Source organism: Lutjanus erythropterus, chromosome 14, assembly GCF_056507025.1.
Source record: "Lutjanus erythropterus isolate fLutEry1 chromosome 14, fLutEry1.hap2, whole genome shotgun sequence".
NCBI classification, from domain to species: Eukaryota; Metazoa; Chordata; class Actinopteri; order Lutjaniformes; family Lutjanidae; genus Lutjanus; species Lutjanus erythropterus.
Window position 1 is genome coordinate 36,938,483 of NC_139330.1, and position 20,593 is coordinate 36,959,075.

General features: G+C 40.0%; 1 protein-coding gene across 2 annotated transcripts in view; it reads left to right on the top strand.

Moving 5' to 3' along the window:
• Positions 1-1,516: 1,516 nt before the first annotated feature.
• The window catches only part of birc6 (baculoviral IAP repeat containing 6), a 152,153-nt gene continuing 133,076 nt past the window's right edge, over positions 1,517-20,593 (top strand). The window contains exons 1-5 of one of the 2 annotated variants that reach the window (XM_084735907.1): positions 1,517-1,960; positions 7,478-7,659; positions 15,774-15,911; positions 18,857-19,050; positions 20,153-20,264. In XM_084735907.1, coding sequence (XP_084592033.1) covers positions 1,750-1,960; positions 7,478-7,659; positions 15,774-15,911; positions 18,857-19,050; positions 20,153-20,264 — 837 coding nt within the window. In that variant the 5' untranslated portion in view covers positions 1,517-1,749. The remainder of the gene's footprint in view (positions 1,961-7,477; positions 7,660-15,773; positions 15,912-18,856; positions 19,051-20,152; positions 20,265-20,593) is intronic. The other variant, XM_084735908.1, reaches the window with a different exon arrangement.

Genomic DNA, 20,593 nt, shown 5'->3' on the forward strand with positions numbered 1-20,593 from the left:
AATATCACAAATCACAATTTGCTTCGGGGGTCTTTAAAATCTGTACAGTGTGCAACACCCCCTGTCCTGTGGACCATCAAAAGAATGAGGGTAAACTCCCCAAAATATAACAGACTATTTTATTGTGCATGCTCTGCATCTTATCTGATATTCAAGTATTGGTTTAATATGTAGCTCTTTATGTCTTTATATGCTTCACATTCTATATAACACTGTTGTGGAATATGTTGCTGTGGAGATAAAGCTTTGATTAAGGGGGGAAACACATTTGATATTGTTTGGTATAAGCAATTTTTTTTTCAAATAATGATAAAGTGATTCATTGATCATTAATATTACCAATGATCAATTAAGGAAAGTGCCTACAGTTTGCAGCCCTAGTGAAAATAAATCAATCTGGACCAATATATTGATTCAGTGTTCAACAATTCAATATCATCAATACAAAGTGAAAATATTGCTCTATGTCAGTGGCCTGGTGGCTTGGTTGGTGTGCACCTCATGTACTGAGGCTATGAGTCCTCTGTAGTGGTTGCAAAACTGACTCCTGCCTGTAGCCCTTTGCTGCATATCCCTCTCCCGCTCCCTGATTATTATTAAAATCATTGAAAAAATATTGATAACTGTCAGCTCATAATTTATGTTTTTTTTTATAATGTAACATAAATGTAACTGAATGTGTTAAATGGACATATGATATTGTCTGATATCAATCACAGACCCCTGAACTGAATCAAATTGAAATCATATTGTGGCAGATTTTGTGTCGGCAAACATTGTATCTTCATCCAGAGAATCAATATAATATTGTATTGTGGTGAAATTTACACTCCTAAGTGGTAGTGGTTAGAAGGCACCTCTTTACATTTAATTACCAATTAATTAATTGTTTTTTTATTTTCATTTTTCATTTTTATTTATTTTCTTTGAATTTATTTTCTTGACAAAGTAAGTAAGGAGCAGGGGCGTAGCACTAAATCCTGGACCCTGCACGCAGTCATTCTCTATGGGCCCCTCACCACTTGGAATACTTTGTCCCTGGGTGGGAGGATGAAAGGTGGTGGGATCTGCAGTTGTTACCTTGGTTGAAATGTTCACTGTTGAATCATAGGTGCTTATTGGACCACCAAATATATATATATATATATATTGCCTTTTGTGCCTGCTGTTTTAAGATATTAATAACAAATTAAAAAAGTGACCAAGAAAAAAAATCAATGATGAAAATATTGTAAAGTGCAGTTCTAGTAGACAGAAACATGAGCACCTGCAATCCAGTATAATAAATATTAGTCTACATCTGTAAGACTCTGATGTGATGTTTTTGAAAATTGTAGCTGTAGCTGTGCTAATTGAACTACATCAGGTGTGTATAAACTGGTGGACACAATAAAAGAAACATTGTATCCTTGTTATTGTTTATTGCAGAGTTCTTATTTTGGTTTTCCCATTAGTTTGGCCATCCGTTATTCTCGTTTACACTTGGTGATCTCGCGGGAGTTGGCACAGAGATACGCTAGCTCCGTTTACCTCTAGTGTAAGTGACAGAGAGCCGTGGCTGGAGTTACTCAGCGCTGATGGTGAATAGCCACTGCTGCGGTAACGGGCGGAGGAGAAGAAGCCGCAGAAGGAGTGAGCCGTGGCACAGGACTGATAGTTCCGAGTTAGTCTCTTAGATTTAGCAGTATTACTTGTATCATCGGATCCGCACAAACCTAACAAGGGAAGGGAAGGGAAAAATAAGGAAAGATGGCGGCCGCGGCCTCGCCGGGCTCCGGCTCGTCCACCTCCTCAGACTGGATTGTACTGAGAGACGGTTGCCTGCGTTGCGACGAGGAGGGCCTGCGGAGCCTGTCCTACCACCCGGCCCTTAACGCTATCCTGGCCGTCACTAGCCGCGGCAGCATCAAAGTCATTGACGGCACTTCGGGGGCCATTCTCCAGGCTTCAGCTCTGCACGGTGAGCCCCGGAGCCCTCTGTCCTTCTGTCTCTCTGTCAGGCCATCTCACACACACAGCTTCAGCTGTGACTGTCAACACACATTGAACACGACACAGGAGGAGCTGAACCCGCAGCGAGCCAACGGGAGTTAACGTTAGCTCGTCCTAGCAGTTATCTGTGGGCCTCGTTCGAATATTTAGCCAACAGGATTGGTTTAGTCTAGCTAACCTGTTGGTGCAGAGACCGAGTGTTTGGACAATTATGTGTTTGTGGTCCAGTTGAAACTAGTGTCTCTTGAACGCTAACGTTTGCTACTGTACACCACATTTGCGATGTGACATATTTACCATGCAAGCTAACGGCTAGCTAACAGCTAGCTAACGCTAGTTAACATAGCACCAGGCTAGTTAGCCGGCCAACCGTCACTGTCACTTTCTGTCATTCTGCTCTTCAGTCACGATACATAGTTGCAAGTACAGTTCATATGTGGTCACCTGACATAGCACACCTACTGTTACCTTCTTAGAGGTACTAACGCGCAGTATGTTAGTGTGATTTACTGTGATAACCCCTGAGCTAGCTAGCGGCTGTTTAGCTGCTTAACTTTCCAGCCTGTGGTGCGCTCTGTCAGTCACTCATCCGGAGGCTTCGGTGTGATGATGAGAGTAAAGTGACTTGATGCCGTAGTGTTCGTGGAATGGCTCATATTTACTAACTGAGTGGAATAACCATCCTGACACTTGTCTTGTTGGGGTTGCATGTCAGCACACAGTATTCTGTCACTGTCACAGTGGACTAATTGAACATTGCATGCAAAGTTTAAGCAAGGATCACTAATGAGTTTCTCAAGCTGTGCTCCGCGCTCACCCGGTAACTGCAGCGTTGATCACTGTCATCTGTTTTGTTTACACATCACTGCACGTGCCAGTGTTTATTTCAGATTGGAAACTTGAAATGCATCAACACACTTGGCTTGGCTATCTTATAAATGGTGATTCATTGTTACCATTTGTGTACATCTTAAATTATGGTTATCTGCTGATTAGGGCCAGGTATTGCATATACAATATGTATCATGAGACAGGGGTTATGATTTCAATATATCATGACATCTTGTAATTCTGCAAGCAAGGTGATATGTTGCTATTATTTTTACATCTAATTTTAGGAAAATCTGAGTTTAAAAAAAGTTCACTTTTTATGCATTCAGAAGAGTAAAGATAGATAACAGCACTGCTAGAAGCCACATTACAAAATGAATCACTGCCACAAATCTTTATGCAAGTGTGTTTTCTTACACCCGTACTGCTGATGGATGTCAGTGTCTTTTTATCATTGAACAGTAATCTAAGTGATATGTTTAAGTGTAAAGTAAGACAAAGTAAAAGAGAATGAGCAATGGCATCATTCTGAGTAGTGGTCATATTTTTGAATATATGTCTTTGTTTACATTTTTTTTTTGCTCTAGGAGCACAAAGTGATAAAAAAAAAACACACATCAACCAAGAAAAAAGACAGGAATGGAGTGGGTTAACGTCAGGTGCCAGGTTGCCTACTGAGAGAAGCTGAACAAGAAAGCAAAGCAGCACTACTTTGATAAAATAAAGGAAACTAACAGGCTCGATCTGTATAAACATGAAGAGTAGTCAAGTGATCTAAACAAACTAAAATTACTTCAAGCTAACCCAATACTTTTTCTTCAGCATTACATGAATCGGTATTATGTCAAGTTACACAAATAAAGAGAACCAGAATTGGATCAATTTTCCACCATTTATTATTGTAACACATGGTATACAACATGAATAATTCCACTAATTGATGTAAGTCTACATCAAGGAGGTTTGTGTCTGAAGTGTAGCTAGATGGTTTCATAACCCCCCCCCCCCCACACACACACACAGTGTCAGTGGATATGTCCGTGTCCATCTTCAGGATGACACAGTAGCATTTTATAGGCTGGTTTGCATGAAAAAAACGCAGAATTTCTTTACGTTGTATAGCTATGCAGGCAGGTAGTTGTGTAAAGTTAGCTGTGTAGCAGGAACAAACAGCACAGCTTGGCTACCCTTTGCCAGGCCTGCACAGCAAGCAGCAACCACATAATAGTTAAATGTGTTTTGATTATGACATATGTGTATGAAAATGCTGGGACACACAAACGTGTTGGCAAATGTTGATAAGGTGATGTTTATTCATCTCACAGCTGCTGCCCAACTTGGCGAGTTAATTCTCACTCCATTAGTGATCTGTTTCCCACACCAGTAGGCAGAATGGTTTTGACAGTTGATAATACAGCAAGCATTGACTGTTCAGCTGTTTTTTATTTGGATTAGAAATCAACACTTACAGCATTTACCTTCACTCTTACTACTAATTGGTCTCAAGCTTCCATGTCAAAAAAATCCCACAATCCCTTGTGCTCATCCACATTTTCTTTATTTATGTATCTGTAGCTATACTCCTAGTATTGTGTTGTTTGTCCTGTCCGTCTTGTCCGGTCTGTCAAGGGTATCACCCTGCGTTGGTGGGTCTAGGAGACTGCATTGTCAAAAAACATTTTAAAAAAAAATCTAGCTATCTATATTTATACACACACACACACACAAATAAATATCAGCTGTATACTACATAATATCTGATTTGACAGACTGTCAAAGCATTAGATTTGAATTTGTAGGAAATTAATAAAAGCCAACAAGAAAAAATAGTCAGTTGTCACAGTGATGTCAGTTAGATTTGGTTTGATTAAAGTTGTGGAACATTAAATCATCCATCTTTACTTAATGAGGTATACGACTCTAAGTTTGCTTTAATTTCAGTTTTGTTTTTTTTTATCAGAGGCTCCTGGCTTTTCAGTTACTGGTAACTGGTGTCATGTGTTTTGCCATCAGATGCCTGTCAGTTGTGAATGATGGAAGGTTCAGACCAGTTGAACCTTTTCGGGGTGGATGGTTATGCCATATCCACATCTGTTTTAACACTTGCTTTAAGAAACTAGTGGCAGGCAGTAGTACCTTGCTGTCCTTACTGTCCAGTGAGACTCCTTTGTAGAGTATTACAAACCCAAAGGTAGAATGGAAAAAGCCTGACATAGTTTGGATGGCTGAAAGGTTTGTTTTGTTTTTGACTATATACTGTATGCTTTTTTCCTTTGAAGAACCAACATAATGATCAATGCCCTCTCACCATATTATTTACTCCTCACTGCATTTCTGCTACACCCACCAAGTTCATGTTTCAAGATAACCCAACAGATGGAAATCACAGTGAAAGTTTGCTGTCAGACGACTGACTGCTGGAGCTGCTCTCATGACCATGATCACAAAGCAGAGCAGCTAATCTAGTAAATCAGTACTTCAACTCAGTCCAATGACACAAGTGTAGGAAAAGAGTCATTGAAAATGACTGCATTAGACAAAAGGAGCCCTTTGGGTATTATATTACAAACAATGTGCATGTTTACTCGTAATATATAGGCACATCTGCTTTGCATGCTTGGACTGTAAAGCCAGTTTTGCTTTCAGTTTGTTGTACTTTGTGCTCCGATTTTAAGATGCAGACTATTTTGGCTCCCATACAAATTCTGTAATCATCAACACCAACCAAAAACTTGAGCAAAAATCCCACTTACATTGACACGAGGGAACCAAAGGTAGTAGTATGCTAACTCATTTCCAGGTTTTCATTTCCGCAGTGCTCTATAATCCTTGATGGAAATTATCAGAAATAACAAGTTTTTTGTAAATGTGTCTCATTGAAGCATGCGTATGTTGCACACTGATTGTTTCGTCCCAGTCTGCTCGTAAAAACCTTTTTAAAAATGTAAATGTTGAAGACGTTGTTGAAGACTTTGATTAAGGAAGTGACAGCAGCAGCATCACAGCAGCATCCTCTGTATGCTTCTTCATTGCCAGTGACCCTCCAGATCATGTGATCGGTTGTGTATCTATGTGAGTGCTTGCGTACAAGTGCTAGGCCAAAAATTCCAAAATAAATGTAATGGTAACTTGTAACAGATACTGAGAAAAAATGTGTAATTAAATTAGTTGCTAATTACAGGTAGAATCAGTAGGATTTATTTTAGCTCTTTGGAAATGCACCAAAAAGATACCAGGATGTCAAATACCAACGTTCTAGGTTGGTAAAGTGTTCTGAGCACAGCAAAAAAATTAGGGGAGAATAGGAACTGTAGGCAGAGGACAGGCTCTCTGCAGGTACAGACACCACCACACACTTCTAGTGGGTCATAAGTGAACATTGAAAGGGGTTATGTTTAAATCAGCCTATAAATTGTTTTAAGAAAGTGTTGTATGTTAGACCTGTAAAATGTCAGTGATTACAAAATGGTTACAGCAGAATATTCTTTTCAGGTTCCCTGGTGGAGTTTGGAGCTCTGCTGAGTGCACTCTTCTAGTGTCAGTTAATTTAATACTTCCACACTGTATTGAGTCATATACAAATAGTTAACATCTGTTACAAGTGGGATGTGTGGGAACAGGTTTGGTGTAACATTATGGCCAGCCGTGCTCTTTACTGCATACATGTTTGTTTTTACTGAACTTCAGTAGGTGGCAATAGTCACCTGTAACTGCAGGCCATGTTGCAAGGTTGCAACCACATGTGATGTGGGCTGAGAGACATGTGACTCCTTCATTGTTTTTAGTATGGGAATATTTGAGTCTGTTTTCCTGAACACAGATATATGGAAATTAATTAGTATGTGTGGGCATGTACGAAAAATGGAATAACAGATTATATTTACACACTCTAGTTTAGCTTATATATTGTTTAGGGAGAGCTCTGATTCAGCCACTGCAAGTAATAAACTTATGTGATGTATCAATAGAAAGGTTATAAGAAAACTTATTACATTACAAGAAAACTTGTACATTTTGAAAGTTACTGCTTTCATTGTTTAATGTCAATGCTGGCATGCAGTAACAGCACAAGAGCACAGATGAGACAGTAGTTGGTGTGAAATTTCAGATTTCAGTGTCTTTTTGTCTTTCACACTGTGGCTTATAGTTTGTGTGTTTACATTACTACCCTGCTTCTGTCAATCGCCTTCCATTCAGACCAAAGGGAGAGGTCTCTGTCAGTTGTAGTCAGGAACAATGTGTACAAACAAAGCCTTTAAATTACAGAACTTGAAATGAGCAGAATTAGCATGTAACATAGACAAAACATGTAAATATGATTACTGTTTGTATTCATCAGTTGATTAGTTTCACTTTCATAAATAGTCTGACAATAAATAGTCTGTCTAGTTCTCTAGACATCAGAGCAACTGATGCTATCAGTGTCAAAGGTAGCTGGTCAGACTTGTTTGTCAGAACAAATGTTAGGCATTAGATGGTAGACCGGACATGGTGAATACCTGAGGTTTCCCTGTATTATTATCTCCAAGTTACACTCCCACAAAGATAAATGTCAGTGGGATGTTGTGCTTTTTAGGTATTAACTTTGGAGCTTGCTTGTAGCTTCTCTCCTCCAAACCTCCTGACACTTTCCTGTCCTGTGTCCCCGTCACAGCTAAACCTGGTGGTCGTGTCAGGTGTCAGTACTTCCCCGCAGTGGACAAGGTGCTTTTTGTGGATGACTATGCAGTGGGATGCAGGAAGGACCTGAATGGCATCCTGCTCCTGGACACAGCTCTTCAGCCTCCAGTGGCCAAGCCTGAGGACATGGTACAGCTGGAGCTGCCAGTCACAGAGGTAAGAGCGACACCAGGAAGCAGCACACAAGGATGTTTGTTGTCACCTGGTATTTGACACCAGTTGTTGTTTGGTCTAAAAGTCGGTGTTTACACTGAACTTTTTGTACCACAGTCAGAATATTAGCCCTTGGTTGGAATAAGCTGCTTATTCTCTATGAAAGGTTGGATAAAACCTTTGACATAAGTCTTTTAGCAGGTGAAAATGTGTTGTGGAACTCCCACAGATTACCTTCATTTTGTAGAGCTCAACATGAAACCAGTAATGGTGTAAAACAGTGTTTCTCAAACTTTTTTCAGGGGACCTGCATGTTAGCAATGACAAACCATTGCAACCCAATTCATAATAAGCCCTAACAATACATTCTGGCAAGAGGTAATATGTTCATGACCATTTTTGCTGACATTTCTGTATCACCTTGTATTATCTTGCTGATGCTTTATTGAAAACATATACACGTTAAAAGTGAGAAATAAATTAGTTTAGGCTGAGTTAACAGGCTATCTTTTAGCCTGCTTAATAAATGAAACATAAGTACATTTGGACATAATTAACAGGCTTTAGTTTTTTCTTCTCATCAGTAAAACAATAGACACATTTTAAAATGCTTTATAAAATGTGTACCGCAGATATAAATCTATAAAAATTTGTGGAATTTCTTCCATTGTCTTTTAATTATTTGGGGACCCAAATAAAATCTCCTGTGAACCACCTGTGGGTCCTGACCCAGTCTTTGAGAATGACTGGTGTAAAGTACACAATACTGCTTGAGTTTTTCAAAATAGCTTGCTAACTTGAGTGTGTATAGTTAATGCTCATGTTTGACTGTGTATGGTGTTCATCTGAAGGCTGAGTAGCTTTTGTTACATGTTATGTTAGACATCAACAACAACTAAACATTTTACTGCTTTCATGTCCTATGTCTCACCTGTGGTTAATACTTTTACCTTAATTGACTTTTCAACTGCTTTTACAGTGCAGTAGGGCTGCACACCAAATTTCAGTACTTTTATTTAAGTTGGGTATTAAAAAATGCTAAAATTTAGTTGCATGATCATACAAAGATCTAATAATTTTGGTGATTGGCTAATGTCTACCGTTTGATGTCGTACAGGCATGCAAGAAATACACTACATTAACGTTAAGCCCGTTATTAATTTTTTTTTTACCACCAGGCGCAAGAGGTGAAATGGTATGAAAATTTCACATAAGGGTAGTGACCAAATTTAAAATGTGCTGAAAATGTTTAAAATGTACTGCCACACTCACTGACATCAATTCATTAAGTTTTATAATGAAAACTTCTCATAGATTTGAAATGGCATCATGTCTTTTGTTTTCACTGATGCAAAACAAACCCACGTTGTTGCTGATGCTGGGAGACTGTTTCTAACCTCATACTTTCTGAAAGCTCTTTTAGCTCTTTTACTTTCAGTTGTTACACTTCAACTAACCATTCAACTGGTTTTAGTGCTTTCACTTTACTTTAGACTTCAGTTTGTCACAGTGATAAACATTCAACAAACAGTAAACACATCAACTCTTTTTCACCGTCAGCGCTCAACTGACACCTCAAAACCTCTCAGTGCTTCAACTGAAGATAGAATAGAACCTGTAAGACACCAAATCCATTAATTTCATAAAATAATGAATGGCCATCCACATACTGAAACTAGCCCCTGGGCCTTAAGCCAGGTATACACTGTGAGATTTTGGGCTGTCCCAGACAAAAGATGATCAATGTGAAAGAAACCATGAGGTAAGAGAGAGGTCCAAATATGTCCATTCTCATGTTTTTGTGATTTAAGATAGCCTGGGACAAAAGTATGACACTGTCAGGAAATCAGGAAAACCATTTCACAATGTGACTGCTCCTACAACCTACGTCTACTAAGCAACCAATAGGAATGTAGTGTGAATCAGTGAACAAAGACTGATCACTATAAAATGAAACTAACATGGACCCACTCACCACTAACAGTGTCATCTCCTACAGCTCCTCTGCAATGATGACATAGGTCAGCTGTTTCAGACCATGTTTAGTTTGACATTGCAAAAACTTTTGTTCTTTTTTGTGAGAATTCACTTGAAATATGTCTTAAACTGCACTAATGGTCTTAAAAGGCCTTACTGTATACAGGCTTTCTGCAGTTACATTGATGTCACAAAGTGGAGGCTCTTTTAGCTTATATGTTTGGCAGAATTCAGAAAACCTGAAGACGGTGTTATTATGTGTTATTTAGACCACTCATCAACCTACGGATGGAATTAACCTTAATTAGTGACAGGAGCCTCTGAGCCTCTGATTTTAACTGGTGAAAGTGATGATCAGCGCTGTCTAAAAATGGGAAGCTGCTACCTCAGTGTTTTGTAGCCTACACAGCTAGCACTGTTTGCTAACTGCCAGAGCTCAGAGACTTTTGCCAACCAAGGTGTCAGAACATTCACTGGTGCCATCAAATATTTTTTCACATTCACACACTCTAATTTTCACTCTCATATACAGTGAAATGCTCTGTGAGATCACAACACACAGTAGATCTACAGTGAAGACAGGATCAGTTATTTTAACCCAGTCCATTAAAATATGCCCAGATCTGCTCCTGATACCGATTCATAGGATCAGCTCACGGCATCTTTAAAGGCCTGAATATACTCCCAAACGGATGTGTACATGAACAACTGTGGACACTATGGACATGTAGTACTCCTGCTTATACTACAGGGCTTGAAGACCTCCGGCACGGTGCCGGAAATCCGGCATAGGAATATTTTGGTGAAGTTTTTTTTTTCTCTGTAACCAGTCGTTTAAAGTGATAGTTTCAACTACCAATGGTACTCAAGGTAACCAAGGAGTTCTAGCCAGTCAGAGGCAGAGTAGGGCGGGCCTTAAGTTTTCATCACCATGGACAATGTTAGCGGTGAGGAGCTTAGTGTTTACTGCTAACATGGATGCCAGGCAGTGTTGTTTTCGTTAACGATGACTATAACGAAATGATTTCGTTAACGCACCTTTTTTTCGTGACTAAAACGAGACGGTAACGCGCTAAACATAGGTCTTTGATGACGAAAATATGACGAGACATATCTGTTGTTTTCATAGACGAGACGAGACGAAAATGTTAGTGGGTTGGCTTTAGTACTATCAACATGCATGGCATTTCCTCCAACTGTATGTGCAATCTGTCTGTCAGATGCTGAAGATATCAGCAATGCACCTGCATCCCGTCCTTGTTTGACCCGCGGCCCGCGATTCAATTATATACAGCCCGCGAGATAGTTTCATTTATGTCTATTATGAATGGCCCGTCGGTAAATAGCACTCCCACTCATACTACAAGTCCCACAATGCAGTGCCACAGCTGCCGCGCAACTCGAGAAATAAATCGGCTCGCAGTCGCGAAGACGCGAGCTTCTGTCAAACGATAATGTAAACAGGTTTGTCTGTTTAAGCAACTGACTCAGTGCAAAGAAACACAAGTATATGAGGAGGGAGATGAGCGAGTGCTGATGGAGCTGCAGGTGAGTGAGAGAGTGAGTGAGAGAGTGAGAGAGTGAGTGAGTGAGTGAGAGAGAGAGAGAGAGAGAGAGAGAACAGATGTGTCGACTTGATATAAAAAACTTTTTATGATCATGAATCATAATATTAATGTACACTTCTGTGGTGTGCGATTTTTTTTTACTCCAAGTCTGATTTGTGTACTTTTAAATACTTATGCAGTACCATTGAGGGTTTGCATGATTAAAGTGTGTGATATCTTGTGTCCAAACAAAAAGCAAGCATTTTCAAATGTAACTCCCACTTGGATATGTAAGCTTAAATATTCTGAGCTGAAATATTCTCGTTTTCCTTTGTTATTGTTGAAGAAAAAAAAAAAAAAATCTCATTTATTTTATTGAGGAAAAAGTTGTAGCAGTCTGGCTGTTCAAATTCATATTTCTGAATAAAACAGTCAGTTTTAGACTGTTCAATAAATCTTAATCCTGTTTGGCCTGCGACTTAGACTGCGTTTTAAATTTTGGCTCCTTCTGTGATTGAGTGTGACACCCCTGTTTTAAAGTCGTTATTTTTTTCGACTGAAATTAATTACCAAGAGATGGGAAGTGGGAGTGAAAAATAAGTGGCGCTGGGGTTGGATAGAGGAGGCCGGAGCAGATGGAAAGCCTCACAGTAGCTGGTGTCAAAAACTGAAGGAGCCAGGAGCTTGTTTTTGTGTACCGTGCTCCAGAAAACTACTGTATGGCAGCAGCGGGAAAAAAGTTTTAGCTCGTCATGCTTCAGACCCGGGTCACATAGCGTCTGTGCGTGCTCTCTCCCACACATCGACCTTACCAGGAGCGACGGCTACAGGTACCACCCCAACATCTATGACCGACTGTGTGTGAGAACAGAGAATTGGTATGACTGCGTTTATAGCTGAACACGATCTCTCGTTCACAATGGCCCGGCCACTTGTGGAGCTGTGCAAGAAGTTAGCCGACAAAAATGCGTTGGCTAAATTATCGGTTTCCAGCAACCACGCTAGTTATTTAAACACACATGGCCTTGCTCCCGAGTTCAAGAGACAGCTGGCTGAAAAGCTAAAAAAGGCCACCTTTTCTATGAATGTGGACGAAGCGACAAATCTCAAAACGGACAAAGTTCTCAATGTGCTTGTTCGTTTTTTTGACTATGATTTGGGAAAAGTAGCAAAAACCTTGAAATTGTCATTCCAACTTCTTGATGTGATACGTGATTGATACTCTCAAAGTGCACCAGATTAATTCATTTAGATTGCAAATGTTCAAAATTTTCTTCCCCCGGACCCACCTAGTGGAGCCCAGGCACCCCCCTCCCCTCCCCAGTGCATAAAAAATGTTCAGGCACAGGATTTTTTCCTGCTTCAAGCCCTGATTATACTAATATATGTTCCTCTGCTTGGAGGATGTGTTCCACACTAGGGATGTGTGCAATTAGTGGACTACATAATTAAATGTCGCTACCCTTGCTAGTTGGTACCAGAAATGCTAGTCAGTTTAACTATTTAGCAATATTTTACTCATGTACAATGCCAGTCACTTTTGCCTCAAAGATGTTATGCAGCTGCCCACCACCAGTTGGGGCTGTGGTCCCATCAGACAGCAGCCCCCTTCATCCATTGCGTGTGCCCCGATGGCCTATCCAACCCTGGATGTTTTTATCAGCAAAGTTGGACAGATGATGGCTCATAAAGCCAGCGCGGTTTAGCAGTGTTTTAATCTAGAAAATGGAAATAAGGTTGAATGTGGGCTGCGACAGAATAAACCCATATATAACCACTCGACTGGAGCAACATGGCCACATTCAGCACAGATGACATTAACTTGCAAGCAGAGCAACTTTTGCTGCAGCTAGCACTGCTAATATTAGCTACACTGTGTCAGCCTAGCAGCTAATGTCAGCTCCAAGTAAACAATGTTGTTTGCCCACAGATTCTGTGATCCTATTCGGTCTGAAAAGGTGAAGCAGGTTAGTGAGTTGTTATGTTTTGTGGGTTAACGTGCCATGTTTGTATTGCACGGTACAAAGTGACATCCATTTCACCAGCAATTAAAATCTGATTTTGCGATTGTAGATTGTGATTAATGGCTTCAAATGGCTCTTAATACACAAAGTATTTTTACAGACAGTGTTTAACAATATTAATTAATAAATTGTGCTAAATTTAACTGCTTTCAAAGTGTTTTTCCTACTGTTAGACTAGTCGACTAGTCTAAATTAAAATTTGCATTCAATCGCCAGGGAAATTAGCAACCAGGAACATCCCTATTCTGCATGTGTTCCATGGAGTATAGTGGCCTCGCAGACAAGCCACAGACAAGTCTGTGTGGTCACAACAGAGTGAAGGTAGCTGAATGTCCACACACACCCTCTGATGCATACCTGAAAGTGTAATTTTGTCTTAGAGTCAACATATTCTTTCATATGATAGAGACGCAGTTCAGGAAGCACATTGTTGGAGAGAATGGGTGAGTTATAGTTAGGTTATTGTTCAGGTTTGAGCACATGTTCATTCTAAACATGTTTATCTTGTCTCTGAAGAAAGCAATATATTACTGTGACAGTTTGACCTTACTGTAATACAGTAGACTGATGTTTGGTACATTTCTTTCTTTGACCTTGGACTTTCACTGATCTTGTTGGACTAATGCCAGTGTCTGCCCGTCCATTCTCACAGACTCCTTAAGTGCACCAGGGGTCACTGATGTCCTGCTGTGAATTCTCTAACTGCTTGAAAGCACTCTGTTGACTTGACCCCTTTATGAAAAATTTCAATCAGTCTGCTCTTCTGTGGCCTTCTCTAAAGGAGATAATCCATCATGAATGACTTTGTCACATTAAATAATGGAAGAGACAGTGGAATTTTGGAAGCATAAACAAGAAGCATTAAGTAAACTGGGAGGAGTGGGCAAGAATGTATTTCCCCGAAAGACCAGAGACACCTTGCTAATCAGCACTGTGTTTGTACTTTATACTTGTTTGTTTTATTGTGGCATGATGGAACAACATCAGACACTATAATTCATTAAACTACATATGAAAAATCATTTTTACTTTACAGTTCACACAAATTTCTCTCTCCAGGTAATAACCCATCTTTTTTATAACCTTGTTTCCTCAGCTCATCGAGGTTTGATATGTACATTATTTTTCTTGATTGGCTGCCTCAAATCTAGTTTAAGTAGGGGGTCTGCATTCACACACACAAGCAACACAGCAGAATTGGCCTCTGTCGGTGTCAATGTTTTTTTCCTGCTCTACAGTTGGTGGCAGTAATAGACAAAGAAACACAGCCATAATGCAGAAAGGAAAACAGCTGGTTCATAAAACTGGATATAAACAATGCAGGTTTCAAATGACTTTAAAATCAGCCTGACAGGTTCAATGTGGAAAAGGCTAGGTTCACAGTGTTAAGAAGAAATGTTATATTCCCATGTGAACAGTGAAAAAGGTATGCTTGGTGTGATAATTCCTCTTCCACAGACCAGCCAGTAAAAGAAATCCTTGATTGTCTTGTGATTTATTGACAAAGTCAATCAAAATGTATTCCAAAGTTTATCTGAAGTTGATATGAGATTTCAGTGTCTGAGTAAGTAAAAAAAAATCAAGTAGATATATGCCAAAGTTAGTCTTTATCTTTCCCTGTTTAAAGTTAGTAAAAAAGAGGGAACTTTGTAGACTGTGGAACATGTTTTTGTACATAAGAGCTGAATTTGTCTCCCATCAGTTGCATTGAAAGGAAAGGATCTTTTGCTCATATGGGCATCTGACCATTTTTTAAGACAGACCTGAAGAATTTTGCATGTACCCTTTATAACTCTTGTCAGACCTGGAAATGAGGAAAGGTAGAATACTTTAGTGGCTTATATCAGTTGATCTACTCCAACATGGGATTGGCTACTGATACAAAAAAAACACACCACACACTCGCATACATTACAGTAGAACAATGCCAGGTGAGATAGGATGGGTACAATACATTTTGTGGTTGCAGCACGTGCAGATGCTCAGATGAAGTGTTGTGAAACTTACATGCAGTATTTAGTTGTTTAATGCACCGATCCCACTTATTTTCTGTTCCAGTACCTAAACATTAGGTTATAGCAGATGCCAAGCACTGATCCAATCACTGATCTGTGTGTGTGTCAGGGGCTTGTTGAGTCTAGAATTCAAATAATATAGGCGAATGAATATGTGGATAAGTTCAATTGTTGTGTAGCCAGATGCTTCAGAAGAAGTTACTACAGTATATTTCAGGCAACCCCCTCAACTTCAACAACGTAATGAACTGATCTATTATCTAAGAACATATTTCCTATTCTACAGAATTGTATTGGCCTGTTCTGTTTGCCCTGTTCACTTTGCAACATGAGTCGGATTCCAGCCAGGGTATGCACAAGTAAAAGCAACAAGTTGTAAATGCATTTCATTTAGTGGGTCTCTAGTGACGCATTACAGTCTATCAGTCAGTCAGAAACAATCAAGTCACATTATTGTGGATGACCCTGTGAAGCTGTTTAGTTATGAAGGCAGTACCAATGCTGGACTCAGGCAGTTCTAACTATGACTAATGTATATTTGTGTTTCTTTTCAGGCCCAGCAGCTGCTGTCAGCCTGTCAGGAAAAGATTGACGTGTCCAACACAGAGGGCTATGAACTCTTTCTCACCCAGCTCAAAGAGGGCCTGAAGAATACCTCACATGAGACGGCAGCCAATCACAAAGTGGCAAAGGTTAGTCTGCCAGCCTTTCAAAAGGATTTGTTTTGTGTTTCATGCTTCTGTGTGAATAGAGGCCTACTGTTTTTGCTGTTTTTCTCAGCTGTGAAACAATGACACTGAGTATATTTAATTTGGCTATTAGCAACACCAGAGTGTTGTGACCAGTGTTGGAACATGTGGGCCATCACTAGGGATGTCCCGATACAACTTTTTCACTTCTGATACGATACCGATATTGCAGCCTTGAGTATTGGCCGATACCGATATTGATCCGATACGATATCAGCACGAATCATACATACTTTTATTACTTATTCTGTAGTGTGGAATGTTAGAAGGCTTGATCAAGTGATGTTACTCAAACAGAGAACAATAGTCAGCAACCAGAGTCACCTATGGATAGAAGTGCTGGAGTGGAAAATGGACTGCTTATCGGAGCGCATATATCAGAGATTTAAGATGCAGTCCGATAAAATCCGATACTCGTTTTTTGGCTGATATCGGACCGATATCAATATCGGATCGGGACACCCCTAGCCATCACGTGAGAATGAGAGAATCATATGACAGGAGCCAGTTCATCACTCTGGGATAGTTAACTACTCACTAAACTTGTTCCTGTGCCATCTGGTTGTTGTGTTCTTCCTCAGTGCCCTTACTTCTCTAAAAGCATTTTGCTAAAAAAGAGCAGCATGCATCGTGGGTTAGGGTATTATGGCTGCAGAGCTGTCCAAAACAAATATGTTCCATAGGGTGGGCACAATAACATGAACACCTGTATCCTCTATTGCAATGCAGTGCAAATGTCCTCAGTAAATGTGTACTATGTGAAGCTTATGTAAAAAAACAAAAACAAAAAACAGTAACAAGTAACAGTATATATTAGACTTGCACCGATTTCAACTTTCTTAGCCGATTCCGATTTCCGATTTTTGATGGGTCTGACCTACCGATTCCGATTTTGGCCGGTTCCGATTTTCAGTCTTTCTAAGAACTTTAATTGACAGCATTCACAAACATTTTTGCAACTTTTCTTGTAAATATGTTCATAATAAGACACTGACTATTAAATATTCATTTAATACTTTCTCCAAAATCATCCAGATTACAACCAGGCCTTATTATAATTTTATATTAAGATTATCAATTAGGTGAACGTGATCTCGCGATATCATCTCGCGGGATTTCGTGGGACCACGTGATCACGTGATCTTTTGTCGAAGCGGATGTAAACAATCCGGAGACTAACGCGGTGCAACAGTTAAAACTTTACCGTGAGAAAAACAAACACAGAAGTTAAAGGAGTCTGGATGAGAAAATGTTTGAGGACACGCATCAACACAGGTTGTTTATTCTTCAGCCAGAACAGGAGGTGAGATTTTAACTGTCCCTCTGTGAACAGCAGTCTGCTGCTAGCTTGCTAGCATTAGCCTGAAGTGCGAGAGAGTTTACGGCTGTTTTGCGACATTGTCAGCTGCTCTGTCTCGTTGTAGACTGTCTGTCTTCTCTTTATCCTGTTCTTGGAATCTGTCTCTGACACCAGCTTCAAGCAGACGTGTGTCAGAGTGTGTAGCTGTTATCAGCGCTGTGTTGACGTCACGGTCAGTTTGTCTGCTGCGCGCATGACGTGACCATCGTGCAGAACATGTGTGTGACAATGACGGGCACAGAACCGGATTTGTGACGCTGACCGGCCGGTCACCGGTCAAGGCCAGTCACGTGAAAACCGGCCCGATTCCGAGCATTGCTGATTAATCGGTGCAAGTCTAGTATATATAATTATTAAGTTTGTTTTATTTAGTGTTTAATCACCTGAAAATAAGAATTATTGTGTTTTCATTACCTTAGAATGAGCCATTTATATCTGCAGAGGGAGGGGCTCCTCTTCCACAGAGGCCGCCCTGTTGCATGGACTATCTAATCACTGGCTCTAGACACGGCCTTTCACGTTTTACTTGGATTTTGTGGCCACCATAGATTGTCCTGCACACTTAAAAGGGGAGGGGGAGGAGAGGTGTTTGCAATCTGCAAGCTCACCACTAGATACAGCTAAAGCCTACACATGTATATAAGAAAAGCTGAGCCCCCCAGCCCACACACCAAAAGAATAAATTATTTAATTATCAAAAATTAACATCATCCATTCATAGAACCTTTACCTTATACACACTCATCCTCACCCAAAGAATAATAATGTTTCATTATTCCAGAGCCTGAGAGCTCACAGAGATGTGGTCTACCATTTTTGAGTGAGGACAAAACATATATCTTTTTAAACAGATTTGTATACAGACTTTTGTGTTTTTTGTTAACTCTAAGTTCAGATCTAATTTTGAATACCTCAGAGCAGACAAAGTCTTGGGACCCCGGGCTGGGAACCAAGGCTTTAAGGAGCAGCATAATTTGGTATTGTCAGGCTATGTCTTCTAGTCTCTGTTCACAGAGACAGTCCCTTACCCATGCCTTCCTGCTGGCAATGCCAGCTAGCACCATTACTTCTGCAACAAATCACCTTCATTACCAGCTGGCTTCCCAACCTGCCGGTCTCTCTGTGTGCCAGAGAGGGTTCATACTGACTTCAGAGCCAACCCCAGGTTTCATTTGATGTACTAAACAACCTGGCTGACCTCCCTGTAGGCGTTGTCCTCTGTAAGTTTGGGACTTAGAATTCTTGTCACAAAGCTCACCATCTTTCCTTTGGCTAGTTTCCAAATTTCTTCAACACTTTTTCAATCATTGAGACTGAGTTACACATCAAGTAACCTTCCCATTTCACATTTTCCCTTCAGCATATGAATGTAATAGTAACATCATGTACTGAAGTGAAATCAGTGTGCCAGTGTCTGCTTCAGAAAATGGACAGCTTGATGGATGGTCCTCTCTTTCTGATCTGCTTTTACTTTCACTACCCTTAAGTCCATTTCTCTTCTCTCTGTGACTCTTCTCCCTCCTTTCAGTGGGCGACAGTAACCTTCCATCTTCCCCACCACGTGCTGAAGCTGGTGGCCAGTGCCATCGTCAATGAGCTCAAGAAGATCAACCAGAACGTTGCTGCCTTGTCTGTGGCCTCATCCATCATGGACAGGCTCTCCTACCTCTTGTCAAGCGCCAGGCCTGAACTTGGGGTGGGCCCCGGGCGCTCTGTAGATAGGTGAGCATGTAGAAAAATGATATCAAACAACTGAACACTTAATCATTGCAAGATTCTTTCAGGGTGTTCTGAATGCAGCATTTCTAAATATCATTGTGTCTCTAAGAAAATATTGTGTTTCCATTTACTTGTTTTTCAGAACCACGTGTTCTTCTTAACTGTTGTCACTTTTCTCTCTTCCTACTATAATTGGTTTAACTGAAGTAGATGAACATTTTACCTCCCTATGGTGTTGTTCTACAGGAATTATAGTAAGATTGCTATAATCTGGATTTTTGGGGCTGATCATCAATCACTGGAAACAGTGTCAGACAATACTAGTCACAGGGTGTATTTGACGCTTTCGCTTTATTGTGTAGCTTTATATATTTATTTATTAAACTATTCTTAATAACGTTGTATATTAAGCATAATAATAAAACAACTTTAAAAGTATCACAGACCTACGGGGCTTGTTGTGCAAAAATATGATTTTTAAAAAATACAGTTTTCAAAATTTGTCTTTGTTGAAATAAGTGAGTTATTGTCATGATTTTAGCATCTAATTATTTAAAAAAAGTTGAAGTAGTGAAAGAACAAGAAAATAATAACAGATGTAGGCCTATGTATTTCAACAAAGAAAAAAGAGAAACAGTTTCATTTAAAAAAAAAAAAACCTTTGTGGCATTTCAAGTATATTTCTGAGTTTATGAAGTGTACTTGAATGTATCATGAAAGTTTACAAGTTGCAGTAAGTTCAGTTCTACTGCAGTCGGTTTGATTGGGTTCGAGTGCTTTCCTGTGGCCCTTTGCTGCATGTCTTCTTGTCTTTCTCTGTCCCCTTTCCTGTCACACTCTTGGTTTCAGTCAATAAAGGCTAAAGGCTGATTGACATGGCCAACCAGCCATGTCAACCAGGCTCTAACATTTAGTGTTCCCTTCACACATAGCACTTGCATTTTGTCATGGATTTGGGTTCTTGAAGGGTAGATGGATGTGGGTTATATGATCCACAATGTGCATATGACAGATTTCACAGATGGTCCTCTACAAAATGGATACAGTGATACATTCCAGAGCAGCATACAGAACACTGGTTTCTAAAATGTGTTTTTCTCTACAGATCTTTGATGTACAGTGAGGCCAACAGGAGGGAGACTTTTACATCGTGGCCACACGCTGGATACAGGTGGGCTCAGCCTGATCCAATGGCTCAAGCTGGGTTTTACCACCAGGTGGGTTTTGAGGGGACTCAGAGGAACATATTCTCACTTTAAATGTCTGTTAGCATGCAGTCACAGGATTGTTTGGTGTTTCAGTCACAGAAGAAACACTACTGCATCTAACTATAACCATGGAGACAACTCCTGTTAAAACTCATGTGCTTTGGTGTCATGCCAACAACCTTAAGCATCATTAGGGTCTGTACAAAGGAACAACAAATGTGATTGTTGGCATTAGTAACAACATATAGAGTAATGTCAATGTCATAGTTTTTACAGCAGCTTCACAAGCAGAGGATTCCCCAGAAGTGTTTGTAAGCTTTATTGATCCCCTGTCTCTC